The sequence below is a fragment of the Seriola lalandi genome, unplaced genomic scaffold (genome assembly GCF_002814215.2).
Source record: "Seriola lalandi dorsalis isolate HSWRI2012SDOR001 ecotype SW California unplaced genomic scaffold, Sedor1 jcf7180002054569, whole genome shotgun sequence".
Classification (NCBI taxonomy): domain Eukaryota; kingdom Metazoa; phylum Chordata; class Actinopteri; order Carangiformes; family Carangidae; genus Seriola; species Seriola lalandi.
In genome coordinates this window covers 797,710-816,006 of record NW_019525122.1, presented here as the reverse complement: position 1 = coordinate 816,006, position 18,297 = coordinate 797,710, and the positions used below count along the sequence as shown (strand labels likewise).

At 40.1% G+C, this 18,297-nt stretch overlaps 1 protein-coding gene across 1 annotated transcript; it reads right to left on the bottom strand.

The window, feature by feature from the left end:
- Positions 1-2,747: 2,747 nt before the first annotated feature.
- On the bottom strand, positions 2,748-16,444 carry ssrp1a (structure specific recognition protein 1a). The gene is made up of 18 exons (XM_023416744.2): positions 16,392-16,444; positions 15,259-15,338; positions 14,272-14,457; positions 11,660-11,765; positions 11,161-11,354; positions 10,959-11,059; positions 10,553-10,682; positions 10,317-10,420; positions 9,896-10,024; positions 9,595-9,816; positions 9,246-9,318; positions 7,415-7,547; positions 7,272-7,317; positions 7,040-7,172; positions 6,665-6,832; positions 5,376-5,467; positions 5,100-5,271; positions 2,748-3,254 (listed from the first exon to the last, which is right to left on the bottom strand). The coding sequence occupies exons 2-18, from the start codon at positions 15,310-15,312 to the stop codon at positions 3,189-3,191; spliced, it is 2,109 nt and encodes a 702-aa protein (XP_023272512.1). The 5' UTR covers positions 15,313-15,338; positions 16,392-16,444; the 3' UTR covers positions 2,748-3,188.
- Positions 16,445-18,297: the final 1,853 nt, after the last annotated feature.

Below are 18,297 nucleotides of genomic sequence, written 5' to 3'. Positions count from 1 at the left end.
CTCATTTCAGGATGAGAAAATGTTTCTGACTAAAACTGATTGTGTTTTCATATTTATTCTGGCTCATGTTTTACAAACACTTGGAAGTATTTTGTGTAAGAGTACTAAACCAAACATTTTTCAAACTGCCCTGACTGGAATAACTTCAGTCAGGACCAAGGTCATCTGAGATACATTTACGCTTTCTCGTAATCGGCTGTGAAGACTTCTGAGAATGTCATGCCTTAACCAGTAACCACTCAAACAAATCCAAATGTTCAATATGTCTCCATTAAACATCATTTGGTTGCATTTCTGTACATCAACAGTATAGAAAAAAGAAATATGATTCTATACTTAAGGGCCCCCGACATGATGCTTGAGTCTCTATAATAAATTACAAACTGTGGCATTACTGACAACTGTGCAATAATTGCGACATATGATACGATCACTTCTCAATACACTCATGAGCACCAGCAGCATTATTGCCTCTTACATCAGAGAGATAATGTAATGATGCAATTGCAGTGTGTGTGTGTAGATGTATGTGCCAAGAGACTATGTCATTTCTTAAGTGGGTCCATTATGTTTGTGGTGAATTAATGGTATCCTAATACAAAACAAGACACGCATAAACACACATGCGATCTGTGGACATAGAAAGACACACACAAGCTTTCAGGCTGCACGTGACGTTTATCACAAAGACATTTTGTCAGCATTCCTATGATGACCAGTGACACTGTGAAACCTATACATCTGCAAATTGCAAATGCAGACAAGCATGAATACTGGTACATGGTCGTGGATGACTGTGAGATGGATTTCTATGTGAAAGGGGAAACCATTTGTGAAAGTGATCATCATGCCACAGGAAGGGATCTATGTAAACACATTCACACTCAATCCTTCTCTGACCGCTACACTGACAGCGGCAAGAAAGAGTAAATGAACCCTTTGGAATTTATTTTTTTGTGTTTTCTTTTTTGTTAATTTTACATAAAATGTGATCTGATCTTCATCTGAATCAGTATAGACAAACACAATGTGCTTAAGATAATGTGACACAAAAAATTATAATTCTTGTAGGACATGCCAGCACACAAACGGCCCAAGATCACATGAACTCAACTTCATATATAAACATACCACATGAAAGAGGACCTACTCTTTCTCCCTCAGTCAGTACTGCCGCAGCCACACTTGTATTTGCAATAGTTTTGGATCTAAGGATGGAAATGTCAGTGGGTCCACCACTTTGGCTAAAACTGAAATATAAACAACAACCGTCTGACAGATTGCAATGAAACTCTGTACACCTATTTATGTTCCTCAGAGGATGAATCTTACTGAACTTGGTGAACCCTTGGCTTTTCCTGTAGCACCACTGTCAGGGTCGAAGTTTTCAGAATATCTCACATTTATTAGAAGTGGTTTAACATTTTGTACATTTATGGATCACAGACAGTGAATCCTAATGTCTCTGGTCCTCTGACTTTTCCTTTCCTTTGATGCCACCATGAGGTTGATATTTGTTATTCTGAATGAAATGTTTCAAAACCTGTGGGATAGATTGCCTTGAAATAAAATATTCATGTCCCAATCACTTTGGTGATCCCCTGACTTTTTGTAATTAGGTCAACAGTTTAATTTGTCCAATACTTTGGTTTACGATCAAACACCTGCAGAACTGATGTAATTCCCATGAGCCTCAGCCATACCGTACTGTACCGATGTTGAACATTTTACCTGCTGAACATCAGAATGAAAGCATTTTAACATGCTGACACTACCACACACAAAAAAAAAAAGTGATTTCTGCAGAAATCAATTAAAATGACTCCATGAAAAAGGAATTGATATTAAAAATGTCAACTGACAAAAACATAAGGAGTCATCATTAATAAATCCTGTCAGTGTTACTGCGGCAGGAAGTGCAGGACTAGTACCTTATCGTCAAAACCAACACTGCTCAAGTGGAAGTGAACCACACATCCGGGAGTGTTTGGCTCTTAAAAACCACTCTCTTTGGCCCTAATATAGCAGCCCTTTTACAAACCACTGTGGCTACCTGTTTGAAACCACTGTCTCTCTCACATTCACCAGTGACGCCTAACTCCCCCTGATAACATACACTCCCAAACCACCTTGCCTGGTTAAATGGACCAGATAATGTAGGGGTGAACTCCCCGAACTGCAGTGCTATTATGACAGAAATGCCCATTCCTACAGTTGAGAGTGACACCCTTTAATATGGTGACAGATTACAGTAAAATGTATAAATTAATTCTTGTAGAGGGAGTTTTGAAGAAAACTGACAACAGTAATGAGCTTTACTAGATACAACTGGGAAAAATGGCAATCTCACAGGGCTGTGTTGAGGTATGAAGTTCTTTCTTTTCTTCTTCTGAGCAATTCAAGGACTTGTACATGTTGGATAAAACAAAAATTGGATTGGAGTGATTAGGTGGACATTTTAAAGTGTCTAATAAACTATTTTTTTCTGTTGGCCGTTGTGCACAGCAACACATCGCTCTGCCACTCTGTCCTAACTGGGAGCGTACCGATTAGAATCCACTGCAGCTAATGTACAGACTATATAAGTCTACATCACACAACTGCACATCAAAAAAGCCGAAATATCCCTTTAAGAAAAACCCCATCGGTAGCTACCATAGAAATAGAATGGATTTAAAGCTGCTGGTGTCTAATATCACACAGCAGAATTATGCCAATGGTTGTGTACACAAAATCCACAAAGTATATTTATTAAAAATCATCATTCATTTATTTATTTCAGCCTGAAAATATGACATGGGAAAACATTACAAAAAAAAACAAAAAACACATAATTGCAAGAGCAAAATGATTTCGCATCAACTCCTCTCTGCGTTATCTGCATCAACTAATAACTCCTAAACTCCCCAGTGCTATAAATCTACAACAGCCATCTCCATGGGTGAGATGGCGCACCAGTATATCACCATTTAATAGAGCCATCAGTATGAAAACCAGCTCAAATATCAAACAAGCTTTCAGAGAAGATGAGTTTGTATCCTCAAAGCAAAACATGTAGAGGAAAAAAAAAAACAAACAACAACTCAAGTCTGTTGATTTGTCTGTCAGTCTGTTTATGTGATGTCACCATGAAGAGTATAAATGCTTGGTCCTTGGTTTGTGTGTACGCTGGGTAAGAGTGTGTATGTTTAGTCAGAGTCTTCCTCTGAGCTAGCGGGTGTGGACACAGCCTCTTCCTCCTCATCATCCGATTCCTGGTTCAAGAAAACATCAAGAGAGGAGTTAGTTAATAAATATTAGTGCATCAACATGATAAATATTGTTCCTTTCTTAATCTGAGATAAGTGAAAATGAACATGAGGATGTGAGTGATACTAAAATCTTATTGAAGGCTTACATTACAGTCTGATCAAATAGTTTCAGTAGGAATGGGGAAATCATTCAACATTAATTTACTTACATACTCTTGATTTCAAATGTCACAAAAGGCAAGACAGTTTTATCTATAAACAACATTTCACAACCTTCAAAACTCAATGTTTCCTGTACCTCTAATTCTTGCCTTTTGCTTTGTTAGGCAACATCTGCAACATCGCTGCAAAGAAGCTACAACCTCTAAAACGTGGTTTTAAGGTGGGCACCCAAGATCAGTTGCACCGGTTCAGTATCTGACCAAATTGAAACATGGTCACAGTCTTCACTTCTGTTTCTGAGTTACAGTGCTGAATAATAGCCTGAAGTGTTTACAGTGTTTGCAGGACAATATGATGTAACAGTGAATTTGACCTTTGACCCCCAAAATGTCCCCAGTTCATATTTGTGCCAAATTTGAAGTGTTAACTGGTTCTGAAGGTTTCAAAAATCTAACATAAGTGTGCATCTGGGCACAACCTAGGGCCCTAGGACACAGTCAAAGTAAGTCCCGTTCCTATTAGTCTTCTTCCTGTGCTGTTTGTTCGGCTCTATGAACATGCAAGGTTGTATTGAAGTGAACTTGCCTCCAGTGAGCTCAGGAGTGGTGTGGTTTGGGCTCTGCCTCACTGTCTCTTTGCTTTACCTCAAAAAGTGGACCATGCTCTCTGGTTCTGGTTTGACATTAAAATTTATAGTAATTGTTTCTCTGGCTTGGTTGTCCAGCAATGAGGTCAGTAGGCCTCTGATAGAGTTTAAAGGTCATAATCATTGATGTTGCTCTAAGTGAATTTCCTATTGAGCTCATTTTAAAGCCTCTAAGCAAGTGTCTTTCAATAGTCATTTGTCTCTTCTATCTTTCTTTTTCTCACCTTGTGTATTCTGTATTGAGGGAGCTCAGGCAGGACGCACTCTTGATCTTTGCTCTGTCCTAACAGAAGAAATTCCCTCTAGGTGCTCCTGAGATATCATGTTCATGAGAATGGGACGGACGGATGGCCATGCGACGTACGAGCCAAAAACATAATGCGTCCGGCCACAGATGTCGCCAGCACAGAGAATACAGCTAGATTCTGTGACTCTGTCTCACATACACGTTAGCTGTTTGCCATCTTTCTTTCCTTTTCTCATTCTTACAAGACTTGGCTTTGGTCACATTTCCTCTTTTCTTTTCCCTGCAGCTGTCACTCAAGACTCACAGGCTGCAGTTTAAATGCCATTCTTCAACATTATTTCTCATCTCTTTCCACCTTTAACCATTTTTTCTGTAACATCTGGATTCACGCAAATATCAAAAATGATTGATATTGAATTTGTGTGGTTGTCACAGAGCAGATGTTAATGTAAAAATGTCCAAGCTTTCAATCTTTTTGGTGAAGTGTAAATGTTGTTGTCCTTACCTAGAGTTTAATAACGGAGCAGTTTAATGGACATGTGATCATAGGTGTCGGTTTACCTGTCCAGTTACAAAAAATTATTGGACACCTGCTAGTCAAACAAATCTAAGAATTTTCAGTGGTCGTGCTTTAAGATCAAACACAGTGCTATTTAAAGTGGGCACAAATCACTATTTGTCATTCGTTGGCATGTCTCCTGCATCACTGACTACAGCTGCTGAATGATAATTATATGATAATAAATCCTGCTGTAGTCTGTCAGATAACATCGTCCATCATTTCTGGATTTACCTTCTTCCTCTTGGACTTGCTCTTGTGGTCAGAGTCTGATGAATCCTCACTGGTCTCAATGAACTCGCGGCTCTTGAAGCTGTCATTGCCTCCTCCTCGCTCCCTGTCTTTGTCTGCACCGGCAGACTTCCTCTTCTTCTCATCCTTTTTACCTCCAGATTTTTTACTCTCCCTAATAGAGTGCAGGTGAAAATTTGACATGTGTTTAAGAGACAACATTTTAAAAAAAAAACAAAAAGAAGAGAAAAAAAAGACTTTGAGTGTTGTGACTCTTACTTCTTAGAGGTTGATCCACCACCGCTCTCTGTGTACTCTTTCTTTGCTTTGTCGTACTGCCTCTTGGCCTCTCCTGCCTTTGTTTCCCATTCCTAAATGAAAGAGAAGCAGGAAAGTGGGGGAGAAAAATGAGTGGGAAAGATGAAATAAAGACTGCACACATCACTTGTTTGTCTGGATTTGTTCAAGGACTGGTGCCCACAAGTTCAATAAGGCACTGATATGGTGGAACTATCACATCTGCCATCTCAAGGAAGCTGCACATTAAAACTGTTTGCTGTCATCATTCTTTCATTGCTTACTAAAACTAAATGTTACAATGGTAAATGGACTTGCACTTACATAGTTTCACTTTTCTAGTCTTATTGACCACTCAAAGTGCTTGACAATACTTGCCACGTTTACCCATTCACACACATTCATAGGCACAGTCATACACTGATGGAACAGCCATCAGGGCTCAGTATCATGCCCAAGGATACTCAGACATGCGGCCCGGAGGAGCTGGGGATCGAACCACCGACCTTCTAATTAGTGGACAACCCGCTTTACCTCCAGAGCCACAGCCACCCCTACAAGAAAAGTGTAGGCTCTCTTCTGACAAATGACATTCTTAAGTATGTTGTCCGTCATGAGCAGATTTAATAAATGTTAGCAGGTGTTTGCCTGGGCAACTAGACAAATACAACAGGTGATTTCAGCTAGATCCAAAAGCCCTACCAGGGTGGGGGTGGCAAATTACCTTCACCTAGATGCCCTTTACACATTACTTCTGCTGCATTTATATTTCCTGATTTAACATTTAGCCTATTACATGATACTCAGAGTTTCCAAAAAACTAAGGTTCATCAAGGATCATCTTAAAATGTAAACTCCAAAGAAACCCCCAAAACACCATGACACACTCGGAAATCAAAATCACACAGCAAAAGACAGCAGTGAATGAGGACAAAACTATTCTGCAAGCAAACCTTAGTGCTGATGACTTTTAATACACAAATCAATTTAAATGGATTTGTTTTCCATTTTATATTACATAAAAATATGTAAAAATAAAAACCTAAATCTATCTACAAATTGCATTCTTTGCTTTTGTATCATTCTACAATCACAGTGACACAATGGTGCTGTACTGCTGCGCTCACTGGGAGTCACTCTGACTGAAGCTCAACGCCTAAAATGTAAATGTAAAATTACAACTGTCCTTAAAGCTTAATATCTGGTGTGAGAAGAAACGAATAACACGCTTCTTCCTCTCACACTTATTCTTCCTTGTTCTCATGCCTCACCTCCTTCTCGTCTTTGCCCAATTGTCTCCACATCTCTCCGGCCTTCTTGGAGATCTCTGTGATGGAGATGCCTGGATTCTCTGACTTGATTCGCTCACGGCTGGAGTTCAGCCACAGCATGTAGGCACTCATCGGCCTCTTTGGACCGCCGGTATCTTTCTGCTTCTTCTACTCAGATTGAAGAAGGGAAGGGAAGGAAATCAGCAGTTGAACATGTGTTGTTACACAGGTTTATATACAATATACATCTGTTTGCAATAATAGGGCATCCTTCTGGGAAAAATAGAAAACTTGCATCCTGAATCTTGTCTTCTTTCAACCTTTACATGGTAATATCACTCTCATGTTTTATACTTGTCCCAAGTGCTCTCTCACCTCTTTGCGTGGTTTCCTTTCTTTTTTCTCCTTCACCACACTGACTTTCTTGGCCTTCTTTTTCTTTGCACTCTCATCTTCACTTTCATCCCCTTCTTCACTGCTGTCGCTTGCTGAGGCATTGCTGTCGTACCTGTTTGAAGGTGACAGAGACACAAAAAAGGGAAATGGGTAACGTTCAGCTGGGTGAAAGAAGCCATGTTGAAAGCTATTTTAATAATAAGCCACTTACTCTTCTGCAATGTCATCATCTTCTTCTCCCGGGTTAAACGATTCATCTAGAGAGTGAATAGGACAGAGAAGCACACAGTCAAACCTACTCATTTGAAGTCAACATGTATTGCTTACATCCGTCATAGTGAGACAGTTACTCACCGCTTCCACCATCTGATTCGTCACTGTCGTTGCCCTCCTCCCTGATCTTGCCCTCAGCTTTCATCCTCTCCAGGTAGGCATCGTGCTGGTCATCGTCGGAGTCGCTATACTCGTCAATTTTACCCTTCATGCCCTGAAAGAAAATGCACAGTCAAAAAAAAAAAAAAAACCACTACCCACAGAGGAGTGTTCCTTGAGCTACGACAACTGAAGGCAAAGCTCATCTGAAGAAATAAAAAAGTAATCAACTCAGGGCTGCAATTAACCATTATTTCATTATCAATTAATCGTTTAGTTTGTAAAATGTCAGAAAATAGGGAAGAAAATGCCAATCAGAACTCATAGAGCCAAAGGCACATTTTCAAATTGCATGTTTTGTCCAAATAACAATTTAAAACCCCAAGATATTTAATTTAAAGTAATACCAAGCAGCAAAATCAGCAAATTTCCTCACAATGGAGAAGCTGGATACAAAGCAAATTTGGCATTTTGGCTTAAAAAAGGACTGAAACGATTAATCGATTATCAAAATTGTAGTTGATTAATTTTCTGCTTCAACCTCAGTGTTGAGACCCCCACATAGGTTCTCAGGTTAAATCTGAGGGGGGGGTGGGGGGTGGGGGTGCGCTACCTTATTAAGCATAGGAAAGAAGAAAAAAACACATTACTGCTATACCGAATATCATTGTTTGTTTATGACTTTCCTCTAATTGTAGGTTTTTTTGTGTAAATTTCTGGATTCTGCATTTCTGGCCTGACTGAAATGGTCAAAACTCATAAACCACACTATGTTGGGTGGTCAAGTCAGTTTGAGACAATTCTTGTTGAATTGGAGTTGAATTTCAACTTTCAAGCTTCAGTGGGCAATCCTGCAAACAGTCTTTGTCCTCATTTTTAACCAGTTCGGTGTAACATCTTCCTCTTTAGCAAATTACCATTGGTGAACTACTAAGGAACGTGTTGAGGCAGACTGTGTTGTAAAGTCAGACCAAAAGACAAAAGCAAACTATTTTCTTCTCCTTCCCTTCTCCATGCATCAGTATCTGTGTCTGTGTCTGCCAGGGGAAGGACAGACGACAAGTCAGCGCGGCTCTTATTAAAACACCAACAGGAAATAGAAAACAGCCCCATTCATTTTCATTGACCTGCTCTGCTAACCCTGTCACCATGGCAACAGATGGCCTTATTAACAGTAAAACTGAGTTGGTGCTTCGGCTGTGTTGTCAGACAGACCAGGGACTTGTATATGTCAACAGACAGCATTATGGGTAATGCATCAGCACTGCCCATGTTAGGCAGCAGTCATGCTGACAGCTGTGTCGAGTGTTAAAGCACACCATAAAGCCCCCGGACCACACATTAGTCAGCACGATGCAAATGAACAAGCACGCGCACACACACACACACACACACACACACACACACACACGCATACACGCACGCACGCACGCACACACTCACTGAGTTATCAATCACACACTCCTTCACACCCATTTCCCATGATTAGTCATAAATCACTCAAGATTTATCAAGTTCACCACTAATCATATTGGTAACGTCAAACCAAATTAAGATCATTGGACACAACTCTCAGTAACATAGACACATCAGCAGCACGCCATGCAAGCAGAAATCACTCCACACCGATAAATCAAGTGCCTAATCCACTGGTGACGCCCGTGACCATACCCACCTTCTTCTACAGGGGTACAAGGACAGACACATAAGAGAAGGGCAACAAGCATCAATATCTGGGATGGAATAAATCGGACAAATTGGTGCGATATCTTTGCTTACAAACTCAGAAATGTTTAAATGACAAAAGTGTTACCTCTTTGAACCCTCTGTTCTTTATGTTGAGCTTCTTGGCGTTAACGAAGTCAAACAGTTTGCCGTACTCTTCTCTAAAGGAAAGAAGACCAGGGTTATTTTGTCTGAAATTCATGGATGAATTCAGGGTTGGATGAAATGATCTACAATCTACATCACAATGATCTGTCACATTTATCTCAACAGCAATGAATGCCACTTTAAGTATTTTCAAATATGTCAGTACATGTCATTTCTGTTCTCATGCTTGCTTACGTTTTAAATGTTTGTATAAATAAATTACAGCATGATTTTATCATGATAATATTTTAATATTCTGGACTGAGATATTCCTGAGTTAGTGTCCTCACCTCTCAATGCTGCTGAAGGTGTACTGGTTTCCCTGCTTGGTCTCAATCTCAAAGTCGAAAGAACGTGTTGTGGTGGTGCCTCGGGCAAAGTTGACACAGGAAATCTCCTCAAAACGCAGGTGGACCGGCGGCTTGTGGACGTAGATGAAGCCTCTCTCCAGTGGGTAGAGGAGGCCTGAGGATGCCTTGTAGGAGCAGGTGATGCACTGAGCACCAGAGTGACTGTAGACGAAATTAAGCATGTATAACTGCATTTACTTAATTTACTTAAATACAAATATATTTTAAATGAGGTGCCTACCCCTGGAAGTTTCCGGGTACAGTGATTTTGCGGTTGACCAGTGCCTTCATCACCCTGCTGACCATCTCATACAGCGATCCCGACATGTTCTTACTGAGTTTGCCCTCAAAACGACGCTCCACATCCTCCCTTTTGGACACAGAAGAAAGGGCAGGTTTACTCTCTAGTTTTCTGGTATTTTTAAGCAATAAAAGCAAAGGACTTTCTTGTGCAACAACACATGAAATGTACTCCTCCAGAGCTTTGCTTCCCCCTGGTGGATACATGCTTGGCAAAGGTCTGCATTGAACAGCCTGGGTTATCATGAAGTTGTGTTTGCATAAGTGCAGGCTTGCATTACTAATGTAACAGACTTTCATACAAACTCTCCATCCCATCTATAGCTCATATTAGACTTGACTCTTTACTGTCACATACTCACTCGCTCATGTTGAGGGTGAGGTTGATGTCCTCTTCCTTGGAGAAGAGCAGAATCAGAAAGTGATAACGTGTCTGACCCTGCTTGATGGGAGGATCCAGACTGATCTATAAAGACAACAAAACACAAGAAAAGGGTGAGAAAATATAGGTAGAAGATTAAAAGAGAAAAAAACCTTGAGTTCATTTGGGGGTTAAACTTCACCTAATTTTTCACATGAATAAAAAAAGGGTACATACCACAAAGAACATCTGCCTCTGGTCCTTGTGTGGCAGCAGGAAAAGACGGAGGACAGTGGTGTAGGGAATCTTGTAGTCAAAGGTCTTACCATGGAGGTGAAGGAACGTCGGGTAGATACGAATGTCATATCTGAAAGAAGAAAAAAGAGAAATAAGAGAACAGTCCGGCTGAATTTTTAATTAAGGTGAATGGTGTAAACAATGGTACTGTAGCTGAGGGCACCTAACACTAACACTGTCCTATTCAGACATCTAACAACCAGTGAGCAATTTTTGAAAGTGCACAGAGCTTTATATAAATAAATCCACCTTGGTTAGATGTTATGTAATTTCTGGGTTAGTTTTCAATTTACGTAATAACAAATGAGAAAATCTTGAGTGACTGTGTTTGGTCTTCATCCTCTACCTTCCTCTGGGTGTAAGACACTGCAGCTCTTTGAAGATACACACTGCGTCTCCTGTGGCCTGGATCACGTCAGCCTTAGACAAGACATTCTGGGCAAACGCCTATAGGAAAACAGACACGTTCAGCACTACTATAAACATACAGTTAAACTTTATAGAGAAAGAACTAGAAGTAGACAAGGAAGTTGCACATCCTTCCTCACCTCGACAGGGTCTTGTCGTTCATCAGCCTGGCTAGGTGGGACGTAGAATCTGACCTCCATGAGGGACACCTCTGTGTCGTCATTCTGGTGAAACTCCAGAGTAACTTCATTCTTCCCTGTGGCACACTGGGAGACGTTGGATAGCGGAACCTCGAATGCTGTATTGTCGTTTATATCAAATGATAACAGTGGCCCTGTAATGAGTGAGGAAAGGGGGGGGGGTGTCATCTTTTAAAATGTATTTACAGTATTCCTTCCCTCTAATTATCACTTCTTAGCACTTAAGAAACTACTTAGAGATCTGTACTTTATAAGGCATTTCGGTTGATAAAAATGAAATCATTGTGAACAAACTGATCTTGATACCTTGACCCCGATTCTCAGCCTACTTGTCATTTTATGTACACGACATACATAACTGCAGCGACCCTGTGCTGATGTTAATTTCACAGTGGGCAACCAGTGAGGACATATTAGTTGTTGCTGTGTGTATTTTTACCCGAGAACTTGGCTGTTCCCCAGTTCCAGCCCTTCACACACATGTCCTTCTCTGTTAGCTCCACCTTGTAGTTAGCCTTGAAAAACTCAGAGATCCTTTCGAAGTCCTGGTGGCGGTTGACAGGTGAGAAATGATGACAAGAAAAAAAATCAAAAAGAGAAAAGGCTCAAAGTTAGTTAGGCAGTAAATGCACTGGCACTGCATGGGTCAAAGCTTAGCAAAGCACTCTCCAAAAAGGGTGAGGGGAAGTGGGCTAATTAATCACAACGCAATTATAACCGCGCCCACTGCTCAGGCCTCTTGGGAACACTGGAGGTGAATGTAATCCATCCGCCCTCTCTGTCCTCCTCCCCTCCACACCAGCCCTGACAATCAGCCTGTTTATTTATCCTGCAGGCTCACTTACAACTGGAAAGGACTCACACTCACACACAGTGACAAACACATGGTCAATCACACACAAACAGACACTGTCCTGGTAGTGCACACACATGTGGAAATGATTGTGGTGTGAGAGTGTGTGTGCAGGGTAGAGAATGAGACTCTGTGGGAAACAGAGTTTACGCACCTGGATATCTGCCTGTCCATAAGGTTATTATAGCCAATTAGAGCCCAGAGTCAGAGTGTGTGTGTTAGTGTGTGTGTGTGTGTGTGTGAGAGAGAGAGAGAGAGGGCAAGTTTATCAGTGTGTTTGTTAGCCAGGATTAAGGCATTATTTAGACAGGAGAACATGTGTGAGCAGCTGTGCAAATGCATAAAATCAGAGTGTGTGCAGACGTGGCCTATTGGTGTTGATGTGTAAGAGTGTGAGTGTGTGTGAGTGTGTATATGTGTGTATTCACTGTGTCCTCATCAGACCTGCTGTTGTGTGTTTCTCTACCTCTCATTATAGTTTTGGCAGATTTGTTGTTGCTCAGCACATTTCAACCCCCCCCCCCGCGCACACACACACACACACACACACACACACACACACACACACACTACCCACCACAGACACACACAAACACACTCTTACCCAACATGACCACCGCTCGTCTGTTTTTATTAAATTTTTTTCAACCTTGCTCTCCCAACTTTCATCCACTAATTAGATAAAACGCACACTCATCAGGTTCAATACTCTATTTTGTTTCCTTATTTTGAAGAATATGAGCACATTTTTCTACTAACACAATTTTCTGCATAGAACAAAAGTAAAACTCAAATATTAAACATAAAAATGATCCGCTGTACAAACACTTTATTAAAAACCTAAATAAATTACCATCTAAAACTGGCTAATTCACGCTTTAAATTGGACTGAACTGTCAACAACTGTAAATAAGCAAACAAGACTAAATCTGTCCAGACATCTTTCTATATACATTTTATCTGGTACCCAAAAAATACCTGACTATTCAACCTAACAGAACAGCAACTAACAATTATTTTCTCAATTAATTGATTATTTGTTCAATTAAGTGTCAGAAAACAGTGAAAAACACCCGTTATACTTTTCTAAAGCCCATGTTGATGTCTCCTTTTATCCAAACAACAGTCTAAAACACAAAGAAAGTCAATCTTCAATTATATAAAATAGAGCAAATATATCTGGAAGCCAGAACCACAGGATACGGTATCTAAGTGCTTGGGAAGCATTTTAGTTTTCGATATCCAGCCCTATTAGCAAAAATGCAACCAAAACAGACAGTTGAGTACATTGAATTACATTGAAACGTAGCAATCGTAACCTAAATTATGACGTATTGGGCCAATTATAAATTACATGTGAAAGTGACATGACCAGAAGACAATTACATAACAGTCAGCCCCTCTGGCAGAGATTTAGCACCTTGCTCAGGGACAGTGCAGAAGGACAGATAAATCAAAGCCTCTACTCAGCTCGCCAGCGGCTAAATGTCCAGCCAACTCCAGATTACTGACACTGGCTGTAGGATAATAAACAATGACATCACAGCCTCTGCTCCAAGACGAGAGGATCCATCTCCAAAATTTTTTTGCTGATTAACCCCATGAGACACTGCTGCTCACAGCCACAGACTACAGGTTATACCCGCTCCTCTATACCACTATTTCATTTGCGTGCTGACATTCCCTATACACTAAGAGCAGCGGGGGAAAGGGGAGGAAAGAAATAGGGTGATAAAAAACAAACACGGCCACAATTTTTTTTCTTGTCTGTCTTCTGAGCCAAATTGTTTCAGTGGATTGATATAAACACTGACTCACATGAGCCAATGATTACACTGTTTATGGAACACACATGCTTGTGCTGGTTTCCCTCATTAATCCCATTAGGAGCTTTGGGGAGAAGAGCCGACTCATTCACATACTTTTGATAGCAACCCACACACGCACACACACTTAAGTGGTGGCCTTTGTGCAAGATGGTAGTGTTTTTCTGTAAAAATGTCAGATGTGGGATAGAGGCTGTTTCTCAGCGGTGCCCTTGCTTGTGTTAAATCCTTTGTCATAAATATGAAGCTGAACAAACCAGTGGTGTGTCCGTCTGTAATATTCCACTATAACTCCTTCTTTATCGCACACACACAAATTAACAAAATTTACAGAGCCCGCTAGTCTTAATTTTGTGTGACCAGAACACTAACCGTGTCCCTGAAGCCGTCATATTTGTAGATGTGTCCTGTGCTAGTACCCAGTTTGATACCGTGACCTAGACACACTCGTCTCCACTGGGCCAAGTTGAGTTCACCAGCTGGGATGCTGTCCACCTTCCCCGTCTTGCTGCTTTTATAAACCACATTTTGCTTGCTGAAACGCAGCCGCCCGTCATTCTGCAGCAGCAGAGGGAAGAGACAAGACACAAGACTTTAGTTAAAAAATGTTGGGGCTTAAAGCTCCGAGTTTGCTTATTGTAAAGCTGAAAAGAAAAGTAAACTAATCAATAAGTCACCTGGCAAAAACTGATTTTCATGGTTAATTGTTTAGGTAGGTATTTTTAAGCAAAAATACCAAAAATCCACTTGGTTCCAACTTCTCAAATATTATATTATTATTAATATAAGATTTTTAGTCTTCTATGATAATAAACTATTCAAGCAATGTGAAGTCAGTCTCTGGAAGAATGTATCTTTTTCTGATATTGTATAGATCAAAAAATTACTTAAGAAAGTAATCTGCAGATTATTTGATAATAATCTAAATAAGTGTTGGTTGCTGCCATAGATATAAATTCTTAACAATAATGATTTTCCTCATCACAAATTCCAATACAAAACTAATTTTGCGACAAGTAACTTTTAGGTTCAACATAGAGGTGCCTGTAGAACCATACTTCCATTAACTCAACCCTGTTATTCTTAATCTAAATTCTTAATTTAATACTGGGCATCGATATATTTTTGAACCATAACATTTTGTTTGAGACTGAATAAATGCAAAAGGTATCGATATCAGTGATCCTGGTCCTGATATTACTTGTAATCGGATCAAAACCAAATTTTGATGTATCGCCTACCCCCACCTTTTAAAGTGGATATCAACCTGAGTACTGGTAGTATTCTCAATTGCTTTTCAATAGGATTCCTCACTATACATCATTTTAGAGAGCACAGGTGGATGATAAGGATACTGACCCAGGAGCCTTTCACCTCCTGATAAATCTCGTTGAACTCCAATGTGTCTCCCATCTCAGCTACAGGCAATGACGGACGCTCTATAGACAGACAAAAGAAAAGACATTAGATGGACCCAATCATCCTAAGGGCTTTTATTAAGCTTCACACACTCTTCATTGACTTTTTACATGGTATATTCAGTTGGGGGCATGAAATTTCCACTGCTGGAGAGAAAACGTTATCAATGACACAGTGGAGCACCTGACTTATTTTTTTTTAACTTTCCGTTAGTCTGATCCTCATCAGGACCAGCTAATTTAACTGTCAGTTATGTTTCATTTGCACCTCAGGGGCATAGACAGGAGTAAGTGTTTTGAAACACAGGGCACTGGAGTTAGAGTCAAAATAACGTGACCCCTATTATCTTATTGAATCAAGAATCAATTCTGTTAGTTTCAGCTCCCAATTACACCCCCAGGAGATATCTTAGTCCTGATGAAAATATCATGGTCAGACGAAGTAACGCAGCCAGACACTGAGTGACACTGCTGAAGTAAAGAGAAACCTGCCGTCCTATGACTCTCTAAGAATTAAAACCAGTACTAAATTTGTTTTGTTATTCGTGATATTCACATTTCTGACCGCGCTCTTACAGTTCACCGAGTAGAGTTGAGAGCTAGCTAACAGTTACCGTTATTGACAGTTTAAAGCTCACATAACGACGTTTTACGAACACTACTACTATTATTTTCTTATAACATAAACGCTTACCATTAGGTCTCACTTTTAAATGAGCAGAAACTGTGTCTGTTAATACCTATTCTGCGCCACCAACAATAGCTAGGCTAACTTGACCTGCACGGGGTGTGTTCCTTTTATTGCACGACTGTGCAGTGAGTCCTCAAGTTAATACAGTAGAGGATGGTGCGCGCTGAAGCACCGCCGCACAGAGACGCAGTCTACTTCAAAACGAACGCTCCCACAGAGCTAGGCCGGTGTAAAGAACTGAAGTGATGTTACGAGTTAATGTAGCAAACGAAATAGCTGCAAATTAATCATGTAGGCGACATACACTTACTAGTTATTTATAAATATATCAACAGCAGTTTCTAAATAAGAGATAAATATGATTTGAAAACTTCATGTCTTACTGTGAATGTGATGCAGCTTCGCCTGTTTCCCGCGTGTAGCATCGGGAGCTAGCACTACGTCACAGGAAAGAGTCAGGGGAGTTTTGTATTTACTTCCGGTTTTTTTTAAAAACATTAAAGACTTAAATGGAAAAAAACTCGCGCTGTAGTGTTTAAATGCAGCTGTTTATAAAGTACTTTAAATATCGAATCACTCAGGGAAACTTCTGTTTGAAAAAAAGAAAGTTGTTTCTGAGTCTGCGCGGGGCAGAGCAGACGGCAGTAACCACTCACCACCACTAGGTGGCACACAGCGTATCTAATCAAAAAGGCCTATTCTATTCTGTTCTATTCTATTCTATTCTATTCTATTCGTATCAGATTTTTAACATATAACACTACTGAATACAGTGTGAGACAGAGGTTGCCTATCTCTAGTAGTTAATAATAAGAGTGCAAATGGATTACTTATACTATTTACTAAGTCACAGTATACATAGTATTTAGCTTTTGAAACAAAGTAGACTTAATGTGACTGTAAAAAGTACCTGGATCAAATAAAACAGGATACTTGTGGTCAGATGGATTGATAGAGAGGGAAACTGTTGTGGGATATGAGACATTTGTGCACATAGTGAGTATCGTTTTTCTTGGATCTAGATTTGATTCATGGTAATTTGATTAAACTAATTAATTTAAGAAAATGCAACATATAGGCTAAAAACTAAACTGGACAAATGTCTTAAAAATAGCTCATGTTGAATCACTTGAAGACGGGGCTTCAAGATAAAACTGGACATATTTAAAAACCCTTATCATGTCTGTTAAAGTTATGCTTTAGTGGTGCATATTCCAGAGGGAATTAGTTAGATTTTGCACAAAGCAGTTAACGCACAGTGAGTGGGAAGCTCCTGGGGCCCTGGAGTTCTGCCCCCTCTCTTGGCCAGTTGCTGATCCAGCCTTGAGGATACTGTCAACCCACGTAATCAGGTCACTTTATCCATTCTTATTTCGATACTACCTGGGCGGTGATGAAACACACAAGCCTCACACATTTACGATATGAGGGTTTTAGAGTGGTTAATGGAGAATTTAACCGAGAGGCCGAGAAACGGCAAGGAGAGAGAGCAAGACCTTTTTTTTTTTTTAATTATTATTTTTATTTATGTATCATCCAGGACAAATAGACAACAGTAACAGTAGTGATGCGCGCCAAGGTGTGGGCTGATGTTTGGTATGCTGAGTGACAGCTAGAGGTGAGGGAAGCAGATCAGTATAATCCCACTGTAAATAAAAACTAAAACCTGAGGAAATGAAAGGGGAAGAAAGAAACGCCGTGGAGCAGGCAAACACTTGTTTCCATCCTCTCCCTTTCTGAGAAACTGGAAAAACAGACGGGTTATTCCCTCAGAGGGGTAACCTGTGTCTTTATCGCAGTTTGTGGGAGGCCTCCAAATTTATAGGCCTTGGTATTCTCATACAGCTCACTTTATAGACTAGACCTAGGCAACTCAATGAAAGCTCTTCCCGCCAATCAAATCGATGAAAGCTTTTTGAATTGTCCATTTGATTTTATTTGAGCTAAATTTTCTCTTACACTTCCATGATATTTTAAGGTTTAGTATGTCTATAAATTATTTTAAGATGGCTTAGGGCATTCTGCTGCTAAACAAGTCGAAGGAAAAGACGTTTCTCTTTAATGTTATTATTATTATTATTATTTAAAAAAATAAAGAATAACAAAACAGTCTAGGCCTAAAAGAACAAGCAAACACTTAGAGAGTTAGTTAAAGAGAGAGATAAAAACAGAGGAAGAACGTGTAATTCCTCGTTTCCTGGATGATTTGAGGGTCGCAGGGTTGCCCGGTCCTCCTGGACTCGCACCTTATTAAAGGGAAGCAGATTAAAGATCAAACGGCTGCCGTCA

Coding starts and splice junctions, on each gene's coding strand:
- ssrp1a (XM_023416744.2), bottom strand. CDS start 15,312: ATGGGAGACACATTGGAGTTCAACGAGATTTATCAGGAGGTGAAAGGC. Junction 10,025..10,316: donor CTCACCCTCAACATGAGCGA/GTGAGTATGTGA, acceptor TGTGTCCAAAAG/GGAGGATGTGGAGCGTCGTT. Junction 7,548..9,245: donor AGAACAGAGGGTTCAAAGAG/GTAACACTTTTG, acceptor ATTTTCTTTCAG/GGCATGAAGGGTAAAATTGA.